Consider the following 25,636-nt stretch of genomic DNA (forward strand, 5'->3'; position numbering starts at 1 on the left):
AAGGAAGGAAGGAAGGAAGGAAGGAAGGAAGGAAGGAAGGGAGGGAGGGAGGGAGGGAGGGAGGGGGGGGGTTGGGAAGGAAGGAAGGAAGGAAGGAAGGAAGGAAGGAAGGAAGGAAGGAAGGAAGGAAGGAAGGAAGGGAGGGAGGGAGGGAGGGAGGGAAGGAAGGAAGGAAGGAAGGAAGGAAGGAAGGAAGGAAGGAAGGAAGGAATTTATATACGAGATAAATGGCCCGTTGAGGAAGGATGCAACGGGCGCTAGTTTGTCTAAACCAAAACTAAAATAACCCCCTTAACTTTAAATTGAACCGGAAACGAAAAAGGACATTGAAAACGGATTTTTTTTATCCAGAATTGGCATTTTAATTGGATTTAAGCTTGATCTACTCGTAGTTATCGCGCATTAATACTTAATATAGTTGTAGCCAAACCATGCACCTAGTCTCAATCATGACGAAAGTCGCATTTACAAAATGTCGCATGTTTACAAAATATAATATACTTTTTCCGGTGTCCGCCTCCTCCCAGGAAATTCCACCCCGCCCCCGAAAATTTCAAGTACCCCCACCACTCTCCGTGGAGGAAAAAGTCTGAAAGAAACACTGGTCGCATTTGTAGATCATACAAACTAAAGGAAGAGCCTGTGAGGGGCTTCGCCCCAAACGGAAGAGGTGCATGAAAGAAACTGTGCACGCAAAACACTTTTTAGATTAAAAAAAGTTCCCCCCTCCGGGAAGGAAAAAGTCTAAAAGAAACACTGATGTCGCGCTTAGCCACTACCCGAAGAAATGCATGAAAGAAACTCTACACGCAAAACGCTTATAAGATTAGACACAATAATTATGCCTTAATTTGAGTATTTTTATTATAAAGTATCGATGACGTCATTTCTTTTGAGTTGAGGGGGGGGGGGGGGCGGGAATGGGGCTTTGCCCCTACCCGAATAATTGGATGAAAGAACCTGCTCGTAAATCACTTTTAAGATTAGACAATATTGGCTTTTGAATTCAATGTTTACTCGAGAATCAATGTCGTCATATTATCGTGTGCACTCCCCCTGCTTTAGACTTCTATATGCTCAATGTGACGTCATATTTCGTTTTCGTTTTACTATGAAAGTTTTTATTTTGCTTATGTATTTTGTGTATTTTGCTTGTGTTTTCTCTATAGCTGTCTTGTCAGATACATAGATACAGGGGCGTAGCGAGGAGGGGCGGGGGGTGCGGATCGCACCGGGTGATACTATTTAGGGGGGTGACACCCAGACAGCAAGGCAAAAACTAGCAAAATACAAAGAGAAAAACTTGAGCGGGGGGGGGGGGGGTGCAAATCGAAAGTTTGAGGGGGGGGGGGGTGCAAATCGAAAACTTGAGGGGGGGGGGTGCAAATCGAATATATATATATATATATATATATATATATATATATATATATATATATATATATATATATATATATATATATATAGACGCAATATCTTAAGAGGCTTTCATCAATGCTTTACTTTGACTTAGGGGTCATCCATAAATGACGTCTCGCTTTTTTGACGATTTTTCCTCCCCCTCCCCTCCGTCACATGTTGTCACAAAAAGTCAGACCACCCCCCCTAAAATGACGTCACACATCAGCCCACAACCCCCCACAAAATTGCTGTTGAATTTTTCTTAAAACATCGATATTTTTCCAAAATCTTGTCCGAACTCAGTCAACATAGAGTATTTTGATCAATCTCTATTACAATATATTAAAACCTTTTTCTGAAACGCGAAATAATGGTTAAAACTTGTTTTCTAACATTGCTTTTTTATAAACCATAAAGTGACGTCACACCGTCTTAACCCCTCTCCCCTCATCACACACCGTCACAAAATTACGGACCCCTCTCCCCCTACGAGTGTGATGTCATTTATAGACAACCCCCTTACTTGACTTAGTCCTCATTGCTCCTTATGGAACATGGGGCCTCTACCATTTCCTTCCATTTCTTCCGATCCCCGGCTATTAATTTTGCCGTCTCCCAAGACATCTCTGTTAGCTTCAGTTCTTCGAGAAGACTCCGCCTCCAGGTCTGTCTTTGGCGCCTTCTCTTCTGCTTTCCCTTGGGGTTCCACTCAAGCGCTTGGCGTGCCAAATTTGGGTGAGCTATTCGTAGCGTGTGCCCCACCCAGCGCCACTACCTCCTTCTTATTTGCACAGTCATAGGCTCCTGCCTTGGTTCTCTACATAATTCTATGAAATCTATGTTCGGCACTTTGTCCTGCCATCTCAGTTTCAAAATCTCAAATTCTCAAATGTTTTTTGAAAACTTAAGCGAAGCTAGGCAGTATGCCTAGGGGTATTCAATAAATGACGTCACGCTTTTTTTGACGATTTTCACCCCCCTCCCCTCCGTCACAAAAAGCCAGACCCCCCCCCCTAAAATGACGTCAAACATCAGCCCACAACCCCCCTCAAAATTGCTGTTGAATTTTTTTTAAACATCGATATTTTTCTAAAATCTTGTCTGAACTCTGTCAAAATAGAGTAATTTAATCAATTCCTATTACAATTTATTAAAACAGTTTTCTAAAACGCGAAATAACGTCTAAAATTCGTTTTCTAACATTGCTTTTTTATAATGCAAAAGTGTGACGTCGCACCATTTGAACCCCCTTGGTATTTTCGGGGGGGAGGTCAACATTTTTCGGGGGTGGGGGGGGGGCGGACACTAGTAAAAGTGTATGTTTACTATATAAATTCCATCTCGTTCGAGGTGCGGGGGGGGGGGGGGGGTAGATTTTCTTCCCTAACCCTAACTCTGAAGGAAATACGAGAAAGTTTAGGGTAGACTACTCAGCTTTTTAAAAATTGGGTCAGGAAAAAAATTGAAGGGAAACTACTCTTAATAATAATTCAAGAAAAATGGCAGCTGTTATCAAATTTTGCTTCACAATTTTCTTCGTTTAAAGTTAGATCTAGGCTCTAGATCTAGAATCTAGATCTATTGTCATTTCTGTAACCTATAGCATACTATTACTTTACAGTTATACTCAATATACTGAGCTAGCTAGGGCGACCTGTGAAGTTCGAAATCTTCAATGGTAATCTTAATAGGCCTACTAAGGCTTAGCCTACTAACTAAGGGTAATCTATCGTTTTGGGTACGTAAAACCGCCCGCGGCTATTAATGTACGAAAACGTTACCTCATTGTCAAGGCTGTAATAGAAGTATTTTGTAATATGTTTGTGTCAAATATTATAGATAAATGAATAATAAACCTAAATCAATGGCTAAATATATCAATTTAGGCCAGAAATTAACTTTAAACAGCAGTGTCTGCAAGCAAGATTTGCTATATAAACAGCAGCCATTTGTAAAATAGAGTGACTTCCGCCTGAATCTAGCGCTATAAGTCTATAAAAATAAAACTTTAACAAGATGGCTGCTATAGTAAATGAGCATGGTTGCATCTGTTGGAAACATCGCTTGTCTTCATTTATTACTGAAAAGTTTTAATTCAATTGTTTAAAAACAGGTACATAAATGAATCAAGGAAACATTTTTGTATTTTTCAAAACATAAATCCTCCTCAAAATGTGAAATAATTATTAAAATGTAAGGAGTCACCTGTTTTTCACATTACTAGTCGCTGGCGATTTTACGTACCTAAAACGATAGATTACCCTACTAAGTTACTACTAACTTAAACTTTTGTAGGCCCTACTAACGGTAAAATCTTAGTTTAGCGTCGTAAATTCGGCCAAAACTAGTAATGTGGGAGAGAGTGAACTAATGAATATGTCATTAAATATAAGTATATTTTCGTATATTTTGATAAAATATTATAGATAATTGAATAATAGATCACCATTTATGATTAAATCAATTTAAATATCCTGAAATTAATTTTTATCAACCCTGTTCGAGATAGTAAATCTGCTATTAAAAACAGCAGCCATCTTGAGAAAATGTTATTTAGAGTAGCTTCCCTTTCATTTCTATTCGTATGAAAATGTATTTAAATATGATTGTCTTGTTGTATAGTCCGTATTACAAAGCATTTTTTTTTTTAATTCTGCCCTTTAAAAACTGAATTTCCTAACAAACAACTTTATTAATTCTAGAAGCATTGTGAGATGCAACTTGTATCCATGTATTAAATCACGTTTTTTTTTAACTAATGTTTATTTGATCTTACTATTACTATATAGTTTGAGTTTTTTCTTATTGTTTGAATGACTATTTTCATTTCAGGTTTTTCTTTTCATCAATTAGTGATTATATCGAAACTTATGACATTTTTTTTACTTCTCTTTACCTTAATTAAACCCCAACCTCCGTCATATTTTTGTTGTCAATGTCACAACAAGCAGAGGCGTAGCGACCCTTCCCGGCGCCTGGGGACAAACTTTTCGATTTGCACCCCCCCTCAAGATTTCGATTTGCACCCCTCTCAAACTTTCAATTTGCACCCCCCTAAGTCTTTCAATTTATTTTTCCAACCCATTTTGGCGCCCCTTAAGGTCGGCGCCCGGGGACATATGTCCCTCCCCCCGCCCCCCCCCCCCTCGCTACGCTACTGACAACAAGTCATAATGTAAAAAAATTACGCTTCACTCTGCCTTATCTAAGATCTCTAACCATAATTTTGACAACATTAAATGTTTGTCATCATTTATATATATACGGAGAGACAAAATGTATTATCCACCAGCTTCCCTAGTAAAACATCATCTAAAACAATGAACCAGTCCACCCCTTAAGTGCGTGTTGTCATTGTGGTCCATCGCAAGTCTCCACCTGCCAGACACATTTTGGTTATCCTTTGTTGTCAAATTGTCAATATCAAGTACCCAAGTGAGTGATATGGGGTTGTCCATAAATGATGTCACATATGATTTGCTACGGGAGTGAGTAAAGATTTGTGACGTCAACTCAAGCGGCTCCGCAATTTATGACGTGTCGGTCTCATGAAAGGAGGTGAACGGGGAAAATACCTAGATGGTTGATGGAGAACCTCTATAATGCTTTGTTCAATCAAAATAACGATAAATAAGCATTAATATACGTATACCTTGCTCATCAAAAATGTTGCAAGCCTGCTAGTTTAAGACATTTTGCAAAACGGCCTCAACACATTATCCCCGTCAAAAAGGCTTGCTACCAAATGCCTGCCGACGAATAAGCCGCGTCTAATGCGGGGCGTTAGGAATACGGCCATTAGCATGGGCCGCGTTAGAGCACCAGTAGGCTATCGCGCTTTGTAAGATGATACTTAAATTCAATTTCGCTAAACAGCGCGAAAATTTAGTAATGTTCCGTCGTTTGAGGAAATTTATTTTCTTGGACTTAAATTGAAATATCATGTTGACTGTCTGGCTCTTAATTTCCAAATATCACTTTTAATGTATCAAGATTCAGAACTATAATTTACTTTAATATAAGTGTCATCGTTTATTGTGCTTTTTATAAAGTGCAGAGCAGCTTCAAAATCGGACGGCCATCCTGTTTTCACCAAGCTTCTTTTGGAGCTTAATATGGGTAGTCTAGTTCTATACGGTGAGAGCTTAATACATTTTTAAAGGGCCGAAAGTCTCAAGACAGCAGAAATAACCACGTACGTTTAAATGGACGAGTGATAGATGTGTTAGGGGCTGTTTAATGAACACCAACTTATGTAATCAAATTAAACGTCGCATAAGCGTCAAAACGGCAGTGCTTGTTTGTATTTTTCTATAAAATTAGCCTAACGGTCGGTGGTACCGGTATATGACATCACGCGCGAGCGTTAACTCGGATGACGATGTGCTAAGTGGGGGAATGAAAAGGTGGGGTTCAAGAAATGCGACCCAGCATGCTTTTTACATTTCTTGACCCTTCTTAATAGTTCTATCGTCCCCTCTGAGAAAATGGATCACCAATGAATGACGCGTCATACTTCTACAGCTGGTCTTTCTCCCACAACCATCCCCTGTTTTCACTAAAAAAAAACCTGACCTGTCTCCAAAATCATATCGCTGAGTTCTACTCAACCTCTCCCCACCACAAATCACAATTTCTATATGAAACAATATGTTCATATGTTTGTTCTGTAATAATGCACGCTGTCATTACTATCTTAAGAGCGACGTCATTTATGAGCGATCTAATATTGATTTTCAAAAAAAGTGTTCAAAAGTTCGACCTCCCAACAATTGTTGTGGTCTTGGATGCACACTATTAAGTCTGATAAGGTTTATTAGTCATTCATGTCAACTATATTTTTTAAAAAAAGAAAAATTACTATACAGGGGGTCATCCATAAATGATGTCACGCTTTTTTTGACGATCTTTACCCCCCCCCTCCCCTCCGTCACACGTCGTCACAAAAAGCCAGACCCCCCCCCCCTAAAATGACGTCACACCTTAGCCTACAACCCCCCCCCCCCCCTCAAAATTGCAGTTGAATTGTTTTTAAACAGCTATGTTTTTCCAAAATCTTGTCTGAACTCTGTCAAAACTGTTTTAATACATTATAATAACAATTGATTAATTGTTATTATAATGTATTAAAACAGTTTTTTAAAACGCAAAATAACGTCTAAAATTCGTTTTCTAACATTACTTTTTTAAAATGCAAAAGTGTGACGTCGCACCATCTGAACCCCTCCCCCTCATCACACAACGTCACAAAATTACGGACCCCCCTCCCCCCTACGAGTGTGACGTCATTTATGGACGACCCCCGGCATATATTAAAACAATACAAAACAATCATATTAAACCACAAAATCAACACAAAAGACATGCGAATAGACAATTTATTGTTTTTAAAACATGGCCGCTGCTTGTATTTCCTCATTGTTGTCTCGAACGGGGTAGTTTAAAGTTTATTCCAGGATATTTATGACTGGTTTGGTCTTGGATTGTGATTTGTTATTCAATTATCTGTTATGTTATGTAAAATATGACATAAATATGGCCAAATGAAAGAAATATTCATTAGTTACCTTCATCGCACATTACTAGCTACGTTGGAATTTACGACGCTAAACTAAGATTTTACCCTACTAACTACTAGGCCTACATTACATATTTATTAATTAGGCCTACATAAAATAAATTAAAAGCCTTTTAATTTAAAAGGTATTACTATTAATTAGGGCCTAGATCTAGATCTAGATCTATTAAGTAATCTATCGTTTTAGGTACGTAAAATTGCCCGCGACTTGTAATGTGAAAACAGGTGACTAATTACAATTAGACCTAAATTTTAATAATTATTTCGCATGTTGATGAGGATTTATCCTAAAAAAATACAAAAATGTTTCCTTGTTTCATTTATGTACCTGTTTTTAAACAATTGAATTAGCCTAAAACTTTTCAGTAATAAATGAAGACTAGCGATGTTTCCAACAGATGCAACCATGCTCATTTACTATAGCAGCCGCTATTTAGTTGTTGTTTTTTCTACTTTTCAGTAATTCATAATTTGTGAATTCGACAGTACCAACGCTGACACTGAAAATATTTCTTTAAAACACTATAAGTAGCTCGTTAAGGACCATAACTCCCCCCCCCCCCCCCCCAACGTTTAAAATCGTTTCAAACTAAATTATCTGCCCCTAATAACCGTCACTAAACCCGACTCCACGAAGGTAAACATAGCATGAACCACAGCTCACTAAGACCATGTAGGGGTGGGGATGGTAGGGAGCACGTTTACAGCTTGTTTTCTAGCGTCTCCCAGAAGAGAATTATATATATAGATAGACCGAGATTCAGGGGGAAGCCACTCTCTTTTACAAATGGCTGCTGTTTATATAGTAAATCTCGCTCGCAGACACTTCTGTTTAAAGTTAATTTCTGGCCTATATTGTTATATTTAGCCATTGATTTAGGTTTATTATTCATTTATCTATAATTTTTGACACCAACATATCACAATACATTTCTATTAAAGCCTTGACAACGAGGTAACGTTTTCCTACATTATTAGCCGCGGACGATTTTACGTACCCAAAACAATAAATTACCAATTAAAATGTCAGATCGAGATTAATTTAATTTTTAATTTTGAATCTAGATCTAGAATCTAAAATCTAATCTGTCTAAAGCTAGATCTAGATCAGACTAGATTGTCACTAGATCTAGAATGAGATCTACTACCACTAGATCTAGGTCTTTAAATTCTTTAATTCTAGAATCTGGATTAAGAATAGATCACTAGAGATTATTCTAGAATCACAAATTAGAATCTAAGTTCTAAAAATCTAATCTCTAGGCCTAGTATTAGTATATAGTAATATAGTAATCTAGAAAGTAGAGATTCTAATTCTAGAATCTAGATCTAGTCTAAATCACTATTAGTGACACTAAGTAATAAGTTAAGTGTAGGCATTTGGACTTCTGCTGTTTTGATTCAGTACGACCACATCCAGACTTTTTGATGCAGTCTTTATAAAAACTAGCCATTTTCCGAAGAATGACGAACCTCACTGTTGGAAACGAGTTTTTAAACATATTCAATACAGATATTCTAGTGCTGTTGTATTATCCTAATATATAAAAGCACATGTGCGCACTTTTCTCTCTCTCTCTCTCTGTCCGCAAAATATTTTCGCCGAATATCACATCAGAATCTGCAGCGATATATGGAGGACTTGATACGGACTTTTGTTGAAAAAAATATGGTAGATGTTTTAAATGTATAACCAACATTTTAGTTAAAGAAGAAAAATAAAAAATAAAGGCATATTCGAATGTAGAAAAACAGTTTTAATTATGCAACAGGAAAAGCGTTTATAGTTGTGAAAAAGAACCCATGAAACAATGACGTCACTAATGTTTATACATTAACTAATGACGTCATCTGCCGAGTTTAGAATAAAAATAAATGAACTATTTCATTCAAATTTGATTTAGATCTACGTAAGCTATGAAATGTATACAACACAATTTTTCCGGCCTAAACTTATAAAATTTATTTTATCTATTTGGATTCTAGTTCTAGAGATTCTAGATCTAGACTAGATCTAAATCTACGCAAAAACTAGACGTAGACGCTAAGTTGCTAAGATCTAGATTTAAAGTCGGATGATTATAGATACCGGTGTCCGGTAATGGAATCTTTTTAAAAAAAAGGGGTGTTGGGTTGTTAGTTGTAATCTCGACTAATTTTATGGTTAGAAATTAGTATTAGGCGTATGGTAGGACCAGGGTTGGGGTTAGAGTTAGGGACAGGGTTAGCATTGACATTAGCCAGCCAAGTGTGTATTTAGTTAACTACCAGTAACCTAACACCCCTTTTTTAAAGAAGATTCCATTATCGGACACCGGTGTAAACATATTTTATAGAAATCTTTGTTTATTTAACCATGGAACTTGCTAATTTGGGATAAAAAAATTAATTTGAAAGAATAGGCATATTCGCCTAAGTTTAACATTTTTAATCTGTCTTTCATTCTCCATAACTTATAAAGTGCCTAAATAGCTGAGATGATAGTGTACTTAATACTACGCAGGCGGTGAGAGATTGAGACACACCAAGTCAAACTTATTTTTTAATTTATTTTTATATGTGAATCTTCCGATTTTAGACTATAAAGAAGGAACTACTTCATTCAAATTTGATTTAGATCTAGATCTATAGATCTACTCATCAAGACGTACGCTATGAAATATATACAATTTTATCGGTCAAACTAATACAAATTACTTAAAAACAACATAATGACCATTGAATAGCCAGTTTTTTAACGGAATCATTTAAGTCACTTAATCAGTGTGTGCCTGTGTTATGTTAAATGTGTCGGATTTTTAGCTAATTAGTTACTTCTTTGCTTTGTCACTAATATCGTTCAGCGTGTAGTAAAGCACATTGCGTTTTGACCAATAACTATTTCATAAAAAATTTTCTCAAACAAGTACAACATTTTAAAATTAAAATATATAGGCCTATAATTCACGTGAAACGGGTACCGATGGCTAGTAGTATTATATGTTTCAATGAGAAAATTACCGCCATTATGATAATCTTAAAACCAAAGTTGATTGAACGATCCTAATGTGTTTATGTCGCGAACATGTCATGTAGGATGCTGTCACATTTTAAATAAGTTTACATATTAAACACATTCTGAGTGTCTTGCCATTAGCTTTAAGGCTCCAGTTTTTAAAACAAATATTCACAAAGTTTGTTTACGAGTTATTATACATGTCAAATCACTAAGCTAGCGCTTCAGCCTTGACGACGCAATAGCGTTGGTTTAACACCCCATTACCTATTATTGATAGGGAAGCTCTTGCTCCTTCTGATGTGATACAACTAAACACTTAGCTTAATAAACTTTTACAAGAACTTAAACTTTTACATCATAACTTTAAAAATTCATATAAAAAAAACTACTAAGCCTAGAATGATAAATTTGGTATTTTTATCAATGGGGTATATTATAGGATTAATCTGTGTCTATTTTATCATCCTATGATAATTAGAACTATTTTCCCAATATGCCTAGTTAAGTAACAAGAAGCATAGGGTAAAACCTTAGTTTAGCGTCAGAAATTATCTGTTAATGTTTGAGTTGAGTATCGTAAACTAGAGTTACTGTAAATCATGGTTTATTTGATCATTTATATATATAGGCGAAAGACTATATTGTACATCCTTCCCGCATTTATAAACATGCTTGAAGAAATTACAGCTTGGCAAGGCATCCCATTCAGCTTTACTAGCTTGGCACCCAAGTACAATTTTATGTCTTGTTGCTGGATGTTGCGAAAACACGACAAAGTGTAATCAGAGGATAATTTCCTAAATTATTCTCATATGTGTTTTATACTGTGTACACACATAGAAGAGTGAATAATAAAGCTGTTAGTATTTTTTGTAGTAAAAGTGGGCTACTTATTTAGTAATAATCAATGTAAGTAGGCTGAATTCATGAAGTCATAAACAGCGATGTATGTGAGTCAATAGAGTGTCATGTCATAAATTTTGACTTAACAACAACACCATTTGTACCAATAGGACCGTGTGGAGGTACCCAACATACAATGACTGGCAGCAGTAGGATAAATATACCTATATGCATATAGTATGTCGTGTTTTAAAGTGGGTGTTAAGTGAGGAGTCCAATGTTTAAAACAAATGGTAATGCCTCTTGTACTATTACTATGAAACTATTTGCAGATTTGACTCAAGATTAGCCTTGATGCAGGTGAAGAATTAATTTGATATCAAGTAAAAATATGACAATCCTTAAGTGAATAAGTGAATTAAGCAAAATTTACCGAAATAAAAGTACCAAGGAAACTAAATTTGAGAAGCCCCAAGATTTACAATATTTAATATGGCCAATGATCTGAAGATAGCTGTTGTTTGTTCAAGTAACCAAAACCGAAGCATGGAGGCACATAGCTTTTTGAGGTAAGCATATTTCAACACCTGAATTACATCAGATATTTTCAGACAAATTTTCAAGTCCCAGAAAATGATATCTATCTCAATTGCAACAATTTAAGTGGACTGTTTTTTGCTTATATAAGCAATACATTATTTTACATTCTTTTAACTATTGGAATTAGATCAACCACTTCCAGGATCAACACAAACATAAAATTTGGCAGTTTAGCCTCTATAGTTATAAACACTTAAAAAACTATCAAATGTAATTTTAGAGGGTTGAAAGATAACTAGAAACACCTCTATTTTCAGCTCCAGAATATTAATTCTCTGACATTAATCTCAGAACAAGCACCCCCTCCCCCATGATATAAACCCTCTGAACACTTAACCCCAATTGATGTTTATAAAAGCTAAAGAAAACAAGTCAGTCCGAGATTTGCATTTTCCACCTACAATAATTAAATCAGCTGTTAGGGTATTGCTATATGCTTCACTCAGCTGATAAACTGTTTAATTTATTAAAAAATAATTTGAGGGGATAACTGACCACATATCCTATTTCTTATATTAAAGTAGCCCTTTTGTATTACAATACTGGTTTTATTGGTATATTTGATTGACAATTATTCACACAAATTAATGAAATAAAATTTCAAAAATATTTTTCAATTCCCAAATCTTAACTTTGTGATAAAAAAAATTTTTTTGGAAGATACTTTCAATTTGATATTGTCTTTACAAAGGTTGGTTTGTTGCTAGTTTTTTTTCAGTTCTATTGATTGATTAAATGAAAGAGTGACTCACACACATATTTTAATTAAAAGTGAGGGTTAAAAGTACATTAAATTTTTATTTTATTTACGCAAGCAGATATTCACATTAGCAGTTTTATTTTTAATGTGTTAATCTAGGCTGTCTATACATTAGGCCTTATTAAACACTGAGCTTTGGTATTGAATTATTTTAGAATATCTGTTTGTAAGGAAAGGAATACATTTTAAAATGTATCATTCACTTGATTCTAGATGCATTGTAAATTTCATAACGGTGCATAATATGTTTTTCATCCTGAATTAGTAAAAAAGGCTTTACTGTCAAGTCTTTTGGAACTGGCAATATGGTGAAACTTCCTGGCCCAGCTCCTGACAAGCCTAACATTTATGACTTCAGCATTACCTATGATGCCATGTACAGGGATCTCATGCAGAAAGACTATGAATTGTATCCTTGATTCAATTGAACAACTGATTTTTATTTATCTGCCTTAACCCCTTAATGCCTGAATTATGTTCCAAGCGTTTAAAAAATTATTTGTGCTGATTTTCTCTCATCATATTGACAATGAATTTGAGTTATATAGTGGTTTTTAAATTGGGACTTATTTTTGGACTACAGGACATTCCCCCCCCCCCCTCCTCCGTATTTCCTTCCCCCCCCCCCCCCCCCCCCCCCCAATCCTAACCCTAAGACAAACACAAAAAAACCTAAGAATTCCCCTTACCTTAAAATAAACTCAAAACCAAACCCAACTCTAGACATTGATTTAAGCCTAACCCTATCCTAACACTAAACCTAGCCCTAACCCTAGCGCTAACCCTAGACCTAGCCCAAACTCAAAACCTAGCTCTAACCCTAGCTGAACCTTAGGCTATGACCTGGGGTAATGTCCTACTGGCTGGGGGGGGGGGGGGGTAATTGACCGGGGTATCTACTCCGGGGGTAATGAGGGCGGAAGGGGGGGGGGGGAATGTCCTGTTCCCCAATTTTTATGCTATTTACGGTATGTCACGAATTTGCAACATCAAGCACTTAAGGACCAAACAGTAAATAATTTTATTTTTAGTCAGGGTCATTTTACTATTTTTACAGACACATATTTCTCTAAATATCCATGCACAAACAACCAAATATCACAAACTAAACATAAGGACATGCAAGGAGATGTAGATCTAGATTCATTTGTAAAATTCATGGAAACTATAGTTTATTAGCTCAGACATAGAGTTACATAACTCTGCTGCACCTGCTCACTAACTCTTATGAATGGGTATTTTGAAGACTTGCTGTCGTGGTTCTACTACACTACAGTAACACACTACATATGAAACGACTTTCTTAAATGTGTAGAGTCTTAGTTGTCCCCGGTTGCATAATTTTTGTGAACTCTTATTCAATGTCAACTAGTAAAGATGCATATTTCTCATTTGACCTATATTTGCTATACACACAAAAGCCCGTGAACAAATACTGTCCTAAATGACAGTGTTCAGCTATTGTATATTCGCCCATGCTCAATGCAGCTGCTGTGGGTACTTTGTGTCACTGCTGTGGGTACTCACTGCTACTGTTGATAGTACCCAATGTTTCTGCTTTTGGTACTACGTGCTACTGCTGGTTTACTCAAATGATACTGCTATGGATTACCATGTGATTTATACAGTTTATATACATAAAATAGTGAATAATAAAACTATTAGTATTTTTTGTAGTAAAAACAAACCACCTATTTAGTAATAATAATCAATATAAGTAGTCTTAATTCACGAAGTCAAAAAATTTACGATGCGCGTGAGTCAAGAGAGTGTTATGTCATAAATTTTGACTTAACAACATGACCATTGGTAATGATACAACCGTCTGGATGTACCCAATACACAACAACCAGCAGCAGTAAGATAAATGTGCCTATGTTCATATGCTAAGCGCAAAATCGTTGTCGCGTTGTCGCGACAGTTGCATAAAGGGGTTAACCCTTATATATATACATACACATACATACGGCACATATATATATGTAGTAGTAGACTGTATATATATATATATATGTATATGTATATATATATATATATATATATATGTATGTATATATATATATATATATATATATATATATATATATATATATATATATATATATATATATATATATATATATGTATATGGTGACAGGACAAATGATCTCAGACAAAATATCTCACTGACAAATCATCTCATGGACAAAAGATACCAGGACAAAATATATCAGGACAAATGATACCATGGGCAATTGATCTCAGACAAAATATCTCACAGCAAAATTTTAATAGTGTAGGCCTATTGGATGATTTTAGTTGATCTGAACATATTTTTTATTGTCATATGGTTTTGTTTACTATGTTTAATATTGTTAATAGGCTTATATAATAATTGTGAGAAATGTTTGCACTAAACATTTTAAAATAAAGATTACTAATATAGTATGGGAAGATTTAAGAAGTTTTTCAATGGACAGCGTAGGTGGGCTTTTACTAACATGAGACAAACCTACCATGTTAGGTGGACGAAACTAGGGAATGAAATAACAATAAAGACACACCTTCGTATTAAGGTGGCCGCCCGCTTTGATAGCAGAGATGTGCCCTAAGGGATAGACATCTGCCCTCCATGGACAATACAACTAGATTCTAAAGTCAATAGTTATGCGTCGGTCACACCTTAGTGATTAGGTGACAAATGCTTATTTAAATGACAGCGGTCATCGCTGAGCCAAGTTGGTCGTAGTGTGCATGCAAGCAAGGCAGTATTAGTGGTGATTACTCAGCTATGGCCTCTTTCGTTACCTCGCAGAAAGGTTTTAGGACATAAGTTTCTGGTGAATTTCTGTTTATCAAAGCCATACGTGGAGCAGCAAGCAAAGAGATTTGGAAATGTGAAGTTACAACATGTTGAGCAAAAGTTCACACAATACATAATCACATAGTATTAGAGAGGTGTGATCAAAACGATGTACCTGCCAGCAGAGAAAATTAAATGATATATTTGTGATGGTGATGCAATAAAAACAACAGCTTTACGTACGAACCTGAAGACCCATTCACATTTAAAAAAAATATTTCGTGTATTTCGAACATTAATGTTGTATAGCTACCGTTACTTTATTTGTTTTATACATTATCATTTATTATATTTCAGGCTAAAGGAGTAAGTTTGTTTTAATTTTTACTTTTTCAAATCAAATGCTATTACAAAGATTAAGTTTAATGAATCTTTTGATACTTTGTTAAGTTTAACTAATTCATTTTATTCACAATTATTATGCGTAAAAAAGTAAACAAAACCATATTGACATATTGATTTTTCTCTATATACAGTATAAAAAATAATAAAAGTTAATTGCCGTGACACCGTTCACCTGATCGCTATGAAACTTTGGGAAGATGTTGATAATATTCCTGGGGAGGTTTCTGCTTAAAATACATTTTCAAATTCGCAGGGGTGGCGCTCCGGCAGGGCGTGTTTTGTTTTCTCTCTATATACGGTTTATAAAAAAAAAAGTCGATAGCTTTTTTACACAGCGTTCATCCGATCTCCATCAAACTTTGGAAAGTTGATTAGGAGACTCTGGGGTCGGGTCCTGTAAAAAAAAATCATTTTTAATTTCGCAAGGGCGGTGCCTCGGGAGGGTGCGATTTTTCTCTACATGTGGTATATAAAAATAGTAAAAGTGAATTGCGGTGACACCGTTCACACGATCGCCATGAAACTTTGGGAAGATGTTAAGAATATTCCTGGGGAGGCTTCTGCTCCAAAAACATTTTTAAATTCGCAGGGGTGGCGCCCTGGCAAGGCGCGATTTGTTTTCTCTAAATATATGGTAAATAAAAATAAAAGTCGATTGCGGTCTCATAATGTTCATCCGATAGCCACCAAACTTCAGGGACTTGATTAGGAAGGGTTCTGTAAAAAAAAAATCATTTTTATTTTCGCAAGGGCGGCGCCACAGGAGGGTGCTATTTTCTCTATATACGGCATATAAAAATAAACGTCGATTGTGGTTTGACGGCGTTCATCCGATTGCCATCAAACTTTGGGGAGGTCATTAGAACACTATGGGGAAGGGTTCTTTAAAAAAATATTTTAATTTCGTAAGGGCGGCGCCACGGAAGGGTGCGATTAAATAAAAGACGATTGCGGTTCGACACAGTTTGTCTGAGTGCCATAAAACTGTAGGAAGTTGATGAATACTCCCGATAAGGTTTCTCGGGTGGGAGTGGGTGGATGGTGGTGGGAGGGGGGATTTAATTTTGCATTGGAGGCCCCATTCCCCCCCCCCCCCCCCCCCCTGTAGGATTCCATTTGGCGCCCTGTTCTTTACAGTGAGCGCGATGGCGACTACGTTGTGTCTAAACAGCGTGATAGACAATGGATAGGATGTGTCGTTACAAACACTCACTAAATTGAATCAGGCGTGTCCGCCGGCACCCTGGTAGGGTGCGAGTTGGCTGCAAACAAAAATTTCAGTTTTGGCCCCCAAAGGCTCACATGGGCCGCTGAGGGCCATGTAATACGTTTTATTTTAATAATCACAAAAACAAACCAAGGTTAGATTATTAACTGGGGTGTTTCTTTTTGTCCGTAAAAAATCCAGTTTCGTCACTTTGCGAATGATGCAATTAGCATCTATTTTTAGACAATCAATCAGAAATTGAGATCGAGCATCTAATAATAGACTATTAGTAACGCTAACATATTGCATCATTCACACTGATGATTAAAACACGTCAAAAACTTTTTTACGTGCTAAAGAAAATAATCCTGTTCATTTGTGTCACTTTTGCGAATGACGCAATCTGTATTATTGTTGACAGGATGCTATTTGGCACGATGGCGCCTGTTAGTTTTTAAGGAGCCAGGGGCCTTACGTGGCGCCTATGCGGTAGTGTATTCGAGGATGGGGGGTGCTCCTTAGAGCACCACTCTACGTCCCTGACAAATGGGTGGTCACCGAAATGTGTTCTACGTGATTATTTCGGTGAGTGATTTATGTCCACATAAGGTTTTTACGCGGTAGTGTAAAGTAAACCCGTGCCCCAGTATTTATGATCCAAGCGCAGGCATTGTTTACATTTAAATAACTCACTTTTAGAAAACAAGGTTACGTGTCTAAGAAAATAGGATTGGCAACGCGCGGGGACGGGTACGCTAGTTTATATATATATTTATATATATTTATATACATTTATATACATTTGTATATATTTATATATATTTATTTATATATATATATTATTTATATATATATTATTTATATATAGGGCCTATATATATATCATGGGTGTGATATGTCTGATTTTTAGCTGGAATCCGCTTTTTACGTTACAGCTGCAATTTTCCTCCTCTGTGTTGATTTTTCCCGAATTTTCCACTGTTTTTTATTTTTTGTGAAGTTATAAAAAATGGGGGAAAAAAAAGGGAAATGATTTCTATTGAAACAAACCACACATGCCTTCCACATATTTCTAATAAAGTCCTAATAAGTCAAACGGACTATCAAATATGTGCATTAGTTTTCAATTCGATGATTGCGCTAGGTCTGACGGTGCTAGATTAAGAAGAACTGTCAAGATTAAAAATTTGGTCTGATTTATAAATTTTTCAGAAAGCAAATTTTTTTAGTCCAAATTATTCGCTGATATTTTCAGCTAAATATTTATTAAAAACCATGGGTAAAAGTAATCTAAAGTAATGTTGCTCTTCAAATGAAACTTATATCTCCCAAGCCAGGTTTCTTTACCATTAATCTTGCTTGCACAGTAGTTTAGCTATAGCCATTTCTTATAACTCGCCTAAATCTACCAATTCTCTCTGCTTCTTATATGGAAATCCTTGCAAGTGGAGACCATGAGGATTAACCCGCCCCCCTTCAAAAAAAGTGTGAAGTCATTTATGGATGACCCCCTAACAATCTGCAGCTATTCCAAAAGAATAAAATTCGATGGTGCTTGGCTACCAAGATGGCTAATTTTGGTCCAGTTATTTTTACAAGTATTAATTACATAACACTTTTAAAAATAAAAATATAAAAATAAATATCAGACCCTTTCTTATTTTAGCTAATCTAGGCTCTTCACAGTTAAAGACTTACATTTTTACCATGCCAATCTTTAAAAGAATATAAGGCATAATTTAAAATTGAAAACAAGAACACAACTAGACTAGATTAGTACAGTTTAAACTAGCTAAATGTTAAAATAAAATTAAATTGTCACTTAGGTTAAACTGTAAAATTTAATTATTTAAAAAGTTGTTTATAATGTAAACATTAAATTGTAATTAGACAAGACTTTCAGTGTTATTTTAGAGTAACATAAACTTCTTTATTTAAGATATTAGCTATGTTAAACAATAGATAAAACATAGATAAAAACATCAAGTTCTTATCATTAAAAAAACTCCTTTTTTTTTCATGGTTTGGTCAGATCCCTGAGATAGATATATATATATATATATATATATATATATATATATATATATATATATATATATGTATATATATATATATATATATATATATATATATATATATATATATATATATATATATATATATATATATATATATATATTACTATATACTAATTCATATAAATTTCTCTAAATGACCAGTGTATAATTAATTGGGGGAGGGGTGGTAATGTCCGACTGAAGTTATTTGCTCAAATAACTTATATTGTTAATGGGGTAATTGTGTACATTAATTTATTGCACTTTACTAATAGTTTGTTTTACTTAACCAAGTCTATTTTTTTTAATAACCCCTATACAATCCCCATCAAATGCTGACCAAAACACTACCATAGCAATCAAGCAATCCAACTTTAAAGTATTGTAACACTAACCCAACTCAAGTACTTTATCTAATCACATTTTTTACAAGTTCTATTTATTGGACCTAAATTATGAATAAAAAATATTAAACAATACAACTGTATAGGGTTTCATAGTTTCAAATTTGATAAATATATGTAAACTAAATTTATAATTTTAGGAACTTTTTAAATTATAAAAATATCAAGTTATAATTTGAATATCTCCAGCTCAGTTTTTCAGAATGATAGATAACTATAAGACCTGTAAATACAGACAGCTATATATAGAGATAACACTAGTCCTGAAAGTTGGGCATCATATTTAATTAAATTATGTATAACTCAAATGATGGAAAGGAGGTTGTCTATGTGGGCTATACAAATATTTGAAAAAATTGAAAACAATTGGAATCTTGATAGAATTTAGCCAGAAAGTGCACAGGGACTTTCCTCTTGTAATAGTCCTCCATTGTGACAAAAATTGATCAAATCAATTCAGGCGTTTAGATTTCTATAATAGACATAAAGCAATGAATTATGCCGGCCTGCTGCATGTAAGTAAGCGACAAACAACTGTTGTGATTTATAGAATGATTTGGGTATTGATAACATCTAATACATCAGACACAGCCAAGTCATTTTTTTTCTCTATTTGTAGAGAAATGGTAGGTGCATAGTTACATAATAACTGATGTTTCCATAACAAGTTTGACTTAGATACACACAGAATGGAATCCTGCATATGTTAGATAGAAACAGGAGAATCAAGGCAAACCCCGAACGTTTTCAGTTGTCTAAAGATCAATTTGACCTGATCATCACATGTGAGGAACGTGTTTATGACCAGGTTTTAGAAGGTAAGCCATCAGACAACATTATCATCATCTTTTCCTATTCATGCCCAAGGCACATTGGGCAGATGAAGTAGAGTTCATCTGTTTCAGGGACCTCGGCATTTGAAAGGATAGTGTGGTAGGCACTATGACCAGCCGCTTTTGTTTTCCCTAATGTGAGTTTCGTACCAATGAGAGCTGAGTGTACTCAGGGATGTTCTACTGATACGAACTCGAGAGTTTCAAGTTCACGGTCTAGTTCTATACCGCTAGGCCATGCCATCTCTAGACAACATTATGCTTACCTTAAAAATATTTTTAAAGTTTAAAGTACCTGTCTATTTTCATCATTATTTTTCCTTTTCTGTCCTTGCTGAACATAGGGTCCCTGTCAAAGCTTTCCACTCCAGTTTCCTGCCATCTTTTCAGCTGTTCCCAATTCCTTCCTATCATTTCTGCCTCCGCCAGCACACAGTGCCCCTATGTCTTCCTGGGTCAACCACTACATTGCTTGCCCAGGGGGTTCCACTCCAAGGCCTGTCTGGCTCCAGGGTTCATCATAAGCATTCTCCCAATCCATCAGCATTTCCTCTCCATGGTATGCCTTTCTATGGTTTCCTGTCCACATATCTCCCCAGTTCTGAATACACTCCTGAGGCTGGATTCTTTTAGTTGTTGCCCCTGATGTTTTCCATCTCTCAGATCCAAAGAGTAGGACTGTACTAAGACAATCAAACACTTGTTTATTCTACATTTGATGTCTTTGTCTGTTCCTCTTGACACATTGACCAAACTTTAGGGATATATAAAGCTGTCTATTTGATCACAAATTTTACATCTACACCTTGTTTATGATTGAATTTTTAATTATTTTTGTCTTTTGGTGGTTTATTCTACTCATTTTCCAGGCTCACTCATAGCTGTTATTTTCTCCTGTGTGTTTTGAAGTCTGTGGGATAGTAAGGCCGTTAACCTTCTCCTGTGTGTTTTGAAGTCTGTGGGATAGTAAGGCCGTTAACCTTCTCCTGTGTGTTATGGAGTCTGTGGGATAGTAAGGCCGTTAACCTTCTCCTGTGTGTTTTGAAGTCTGTGGGATAGTAAGGCCGTTAACCTTCTCCTGTGTGTTATGGAGTCTGTGGGATAGTAAGGCCGTTAACCTTCTCCTGTGTGTTTTGAAGTCTGTGGGATAGTAAGGCCATTAACCTTCTCCTGTGTGTTTTGAAGTCTGTGGGATAGTAAGGCCATTAACCTTCTCCTGTGTGTTTTGAAGTCTGTGGGATAGTAAGCCATATCATCAGCAAATTCTTTCAGTTGTGTCAGGGTCTGTTAAATCCTATTGCCTGAGTCTGCATATGTTTCTCTGGTGACCCAATTAAAAACTAGCAGGAACAGTAGTGATGAGAGAAGACATCATTGTGTAACTCCTGTTGTAACAAGAAATTCTGCCCACAGGTCTTTGATTATTGATTTCCCTTTAGTTAGGATTCTATAGTGTCCCATGACAGCCCATATAGTTTTTCTATCAACACCCTTGAATACCTTTTCAAAATCTACAAATGTGACATTGAGGAGAGACTGCCATGCAGCATATGATTCTATGATGATCTGGTCAGCACAAGTTTGACCTTTTCTAAATCCCGTTTGTTCTTCCTGTAGATATTTGCATCATGTGCCTTTAATTCTGCTAAGATCTGTATATTTGAGATGCTTATCAATCAATTTCCTCTTGATCAATGTTAGATTTTGAAACTCGAGATAGAAACGATGAGCAAGCTGTACACATTATAAACATTGATATTCAAGATAATCATGAGGAGGCCACAATAGGAGCTTTTATGATATGTGAGCTTGTTACAATGGTGGGTTCATTTTTTTTTTCACAATGTTTGAAGAATAGAGCTAATAATCACATTCAGTAAGTATAAAATCACATCAAGTAGTTGTGCTTAATTAAACCATCGCTACAAATACTTGAGCTGAAGCCAATAATGAAATTAAACACTGGAGCTTAAATGAACTAACAAATTAAAACAGTGGAGCTTAATTAAGCCAACTAGCACATTTAACACTGGAACTAAAGCTGACACATCAAAGAGTTGAGCTTTAGTCAATAGCTACATAATTCAAGTTACTAAACACATCTGCATGTTACCTACATTGTCTTTGAATATTTTTATGCTGGATTTGTCTGTTTACTTTGTCTAATTGTAATAAAACTGCTTCATGAAATTGTATTGGGACTTTATTTAGTAGTATTATAGTGATACTTTCCCTAGTAAAATTATTTTAAAAATGTACTTACTCAAATTGTTGTGAAACATAGCTCAGTAGTAAAGTTGTAGTAAAACATTAACTTCTTAAAATTTTATTGATACTTTCCTTAAAATAAAAGCAAATATTTAATAAACCAACAAGTGTAAGCCAAAAAATATATATATTTGTATCTGTCGTTAGTTCTATATCTGATGGAAGTTTGAATTTAAAAAATGTTGAATCAACAGCTGAATGCATCTGAAGACCTGGACAATGAAATTGATGAAATACTTCAAGATTTTGAGCAAAAAGTCAACAGACCTGTACTGCATACAGTCCAGTTTTATTAAGTGATAACTTGTTCTGTACAATTGTTACTAGCTGTGTCTAACTAAACTGTCTAGTTGTATTTGATTCTGTACAATTGTTACTGTGTCTGTCTAGTTGTATTTGAATCAGTGCAATTGTTACATGCTGTGTCTGTCTAGTTGTATTTGAATCAGTGCAATTGTTACATGCTGTGTCTGTCTAGTTGTATTTGATTCTGTACAATTGTTACATGCTGTGTCTGTCTAGTTGTATTTGAATCAGTGCAATTGTTACATGCTGTGTCTGTCTAGTTGTATTTGAATCAGTACAATTGTTACATGCTGTGTCTGTCTAGTTGTATTTGAATCAGTACAATTGTTACTAACTGTGTCTGTCTAGTTGTATTTGATTCAGTACAATTGTTACTGTGTCAGTCTATGTATTTGAATCAGTACAATTGTTACTAACTGTGTCTGTCTAGTTGTATTTGAATCAGTACAATTGTTACTGTGTCAGTCTATGTATTTGAATCAGTACAATTGTTACTAACTGTGTCTGTCTAGTTGTATTTGATTCAGTACAATTGTTACTAACTGTGTCTGTCTATTTGTATTTGAATCAGTACAATTGTTACTGTGTCAGTCTATGTATTTGAATCAGTACAATTGTTACTAACTGTGTCTGTCTAGTTGTATTTGAATCAGTACAATTGTTACTGTGTCAGTCTATGTATTTGAATCAGTGCAATTGTTACATGCTGTGTCTGTCTAGTTGTATTTGATTCAGTACAATTGTTACTAACTGTGTCTGTCTAGTTGTATTTGATTCTGTACAATTGTTACTAACTGTGTCTGTCTAGTTGTATTTGATTCAGTACAATTGTTACTAATTGTGTCTGTCTATTTGTATTTGAATCAGTGCAATTGTTACTAACTGTGTCTGTTTAGTTGTATTTGATTCTGTACAATTGTTACATGCTGTGTCTGTCTAGTTGTATTTGATTCAGTACAATTGTTACATGCTGTGTCTGTCTAGTTGTATTTGATTCTGTACAATTGTTACTAACTGTGTCTGTCTAGTTGTATTTGATTCTGTACAATTGTTACATGCTGTGTCTGTCTAGTTGTATTTGATTCAGTACAATTGTTACTAATTGTGTCTGTCTATTTGTATTTGATTCAGTACAATTGTTACATGCTGTGTCTGTCTAGTTGTATTTGATTCAGTACAATTGTTACATGCTGTGTCTGTCTAGTTGTATTTGAATCAGTACAATTGTTCCAAGCTAGTTTAAATGCTGGGGATAATTGAGTGACCTTAGGCTGGGGACACTAAATGTTATGCGTTACCTAGTTATGTACCTGAAATGTATTTTCAATTGATACCCTTTATAAAATGTATACATGTCCACAAATCTTTATATTTATTTTATTATTCTGATTACAATATTGGAATGTAAAACTGATTATTACATGAAAAAAACTCAATTCATCGTCACTTTGTCCTTTTAAAAGCTATCTTCAGTAAATGTCATTTAATGAACATTATTGTCCACATAAATAAAAAATGTATTTTTGCCTATCAAGTGGCAGTTATAAAAAAAAAACTAAAGCTAAAAAAAATTAAGAAATTTAATATTGTAATAAACAATATCATAAAATTTGCAAATACAGAGAAGATGAAAATATTTTAAAGTAAAGCAACAAAAGTTTACGGCTACATTTCTATTTATTAATATCAACCCAACATCTTAACAAAAGTTTATGGCTACATTTCTATTTATTTATATCAACCCAACATCTTAACCAAAGTTTACAGCTACATTTCTATCTATTTATATCAACCCAACATCTTAACAAAAGTTTACGGCTACATTTCTATTTATTTATAATATCAACCCAACATCTTAACAAAAGTTTACGGCTACATTTCTATTTATTTATATCAACCCAAGATCTTAACAAAAGTTTATGGCTATATTTCTATTTATTTATATCGACTCAACATCTTAAGATGATGTTTCTCTGGAGATAACAAACTTTGAATGGAAATATAGGTGAAAGGTTTCATTTCTGTTAAATCCTGTTTTTACTAATTTTACTTTAAACTTTTTCTGGCAAATCATTTATTAACAGTTTTTTTTCAACAACAGCTTGACAAATCTAACCCTAACCCTAACCCAACAGCTTGACAAATCTTCCAAAAAAATTCTTACAAAAGTACACAATATCAATCAAGTTTTTATAACATCTGGTTATATTCATGTCTAGCCCCAGTTCTCACAGAAGCTGTCTAGTCCCAGTTCTCACATAAGCTGTCTAGTCCCAGTTCTCACGCTGTCCAGTCCCAGTTCTCATGCTGTCCAGTCCCAGTTCTCACGCTGTCTAGTCCCAGTTCTCACATAAGCTGTCTAGTCCCAGTTCTCACAGAAGCTGTCTAGTCCCAGTTCACACAGAAGCTGTCTAGTCCCAGTTCTCACATAAGCTGTCTAGTCCCAGTTCTCACAGAAGCTGTCTAGTCCCAGTTCTCACAGAAGCTGTCCAGTCCCAGTTCTCACAGAAGCTGTCTAGTCCCAGTTCTCACAGAAGCTGTCCAGTCCCAGTTCTCACAGAAGCTGTCTAGTCCCAGTTCTCACAGAAGCTGTCCAGTCCCAGTTCTCACAGAAGCTGTCTAGTCCCAGTTCTCACAGAAGCTGTCTAGTCCCAGTTCTCACAGAAGCTGTCCAGTCCCAGTTCTCACAGAAGCTGTCTAGTCCCAGTTCTCACAGAAGCTGTCTAGTCCCAGTTCTCACGCTGTCTAGTCCCAGTTCTCACAGAAGCTGTCTAGTCCCAGTTCTCACAGAAGCTGTCTAGTCCCAGTTGTCACAGAAGCTGTCTAGTCCCAGTTGTCACAGAAGCTGTCTAGTCCTAGTTCTCACAGAAGCTGTCCAGTCCCAGTTCTCACAGAAGCTGTCTAGTCCCAGTTCTCACAGAAGCTGTCTAGTCCCAGTTCTCACAGAAGCTGTCTAGTCCCAGTTGTCACAGAAGCTGTCTAGTCCTAGTTCTCACAGAAGCTGTCCAGTCCCAGTTCTCACAGAAGCTGTCTAGTCCCAGTTCTCACAGAAGCTGTCTAGTCCCAGTTCTCACGCTGTCCAGTCCCAGTTCTCACAGAAGCTGTCTAGTCCCAGTTCTCACAGAAGCTGTCTAGTCCCAGTTCTCACAGAAGCTGTCTAGTCCCAGTTCTCACAGAAGCTGTCTAGTCCCAGT

The 25,636-nt window shown here is 35.6% G+C and overlaps 1 protein-coding gene across 3 annotated transcripts; it reads left to right on the forward strand.

Annotated features, from left to right (window-relative positions):
- The first annotated feature begins 2,888 nt into the window (after nt 1-2,888).
- LOC131943995 (RNA polymerase II subunit A C-terminal domain phosphatase SSU72) lies at nt 2,889-23,878 on the forward strand. 3 transcript variants are annotated; one of them, XM_059304424.1, is made up of 6 exons: nt 2,889-3,079; nt 11,153-11,389; nt 12,446-12,589; nt 19,714-19,853; nt 21,570-21,688; nt 22,331-23,878. In XM_059304424.1, the coding sequence occupies exons 2-6, from the start codon at nt 11,313-11,315 to the stop codon at nt 22,430-22,432; spliced, it is 582 nt and encodes a 193-aa protein (XP_059160407.1). In that variant the 5' UTR covers nt 2,889-3,079; nt 11,153-11,312; the 3' UTR covers nt 22,433-23,878. The 3 variants fall into 3 exon arrangements, with proteins under 3 accessions (XP_059160407.1, XP_059160408.1, XP_059160409.1); XM_059304425.1 differs by having other exon boundaries at nt 2,889-2,993; XM_059304426.1 differs by having other exon boundaries at nt 2,893-2,946.
- The last annotated feature ends 1,758 nt before the right edge of the window (nt 23,879-25,636 follow it).

This window comes from Physella acuta, unplaced genomic scaffold (assembly GCF_028476545.2).
Source record: "Physella acuta isolate Inbredline_101_S28 unplaced genomic scaffold, ASM2847654v3 ptg000476l, whole genome shotgun sequence".
Taxonomy (NCBI): domain Eukaryota; kingdom Metazoa; phylum Mollusca; class Gastropoda; family Physidae; genus Physella; species Physella acuta.

Coding starts and splice junctions, on each gene's coding strand:
- LOC131943995 (XM_059304424.1), top strand. CDS start 11,313: ATGGCCAATGATCTGAAGATAGCTGTTGTTTGTTCAAGTAACCAAAAC. Junction 12,590..19,713: donor ATGCAGAAAGACTATGAATT/GTATCCTTGATT, acceptor AGTTTGACTTAG/ATACACACAGAATGGAATCC. Junction 19,854..21,569: donor TTATGACCAGGTTTTAGAAG/GTAAGCCATCAG, acceptor GATCAATGTTAG/ATTTTGAAACTCGAGATAGA.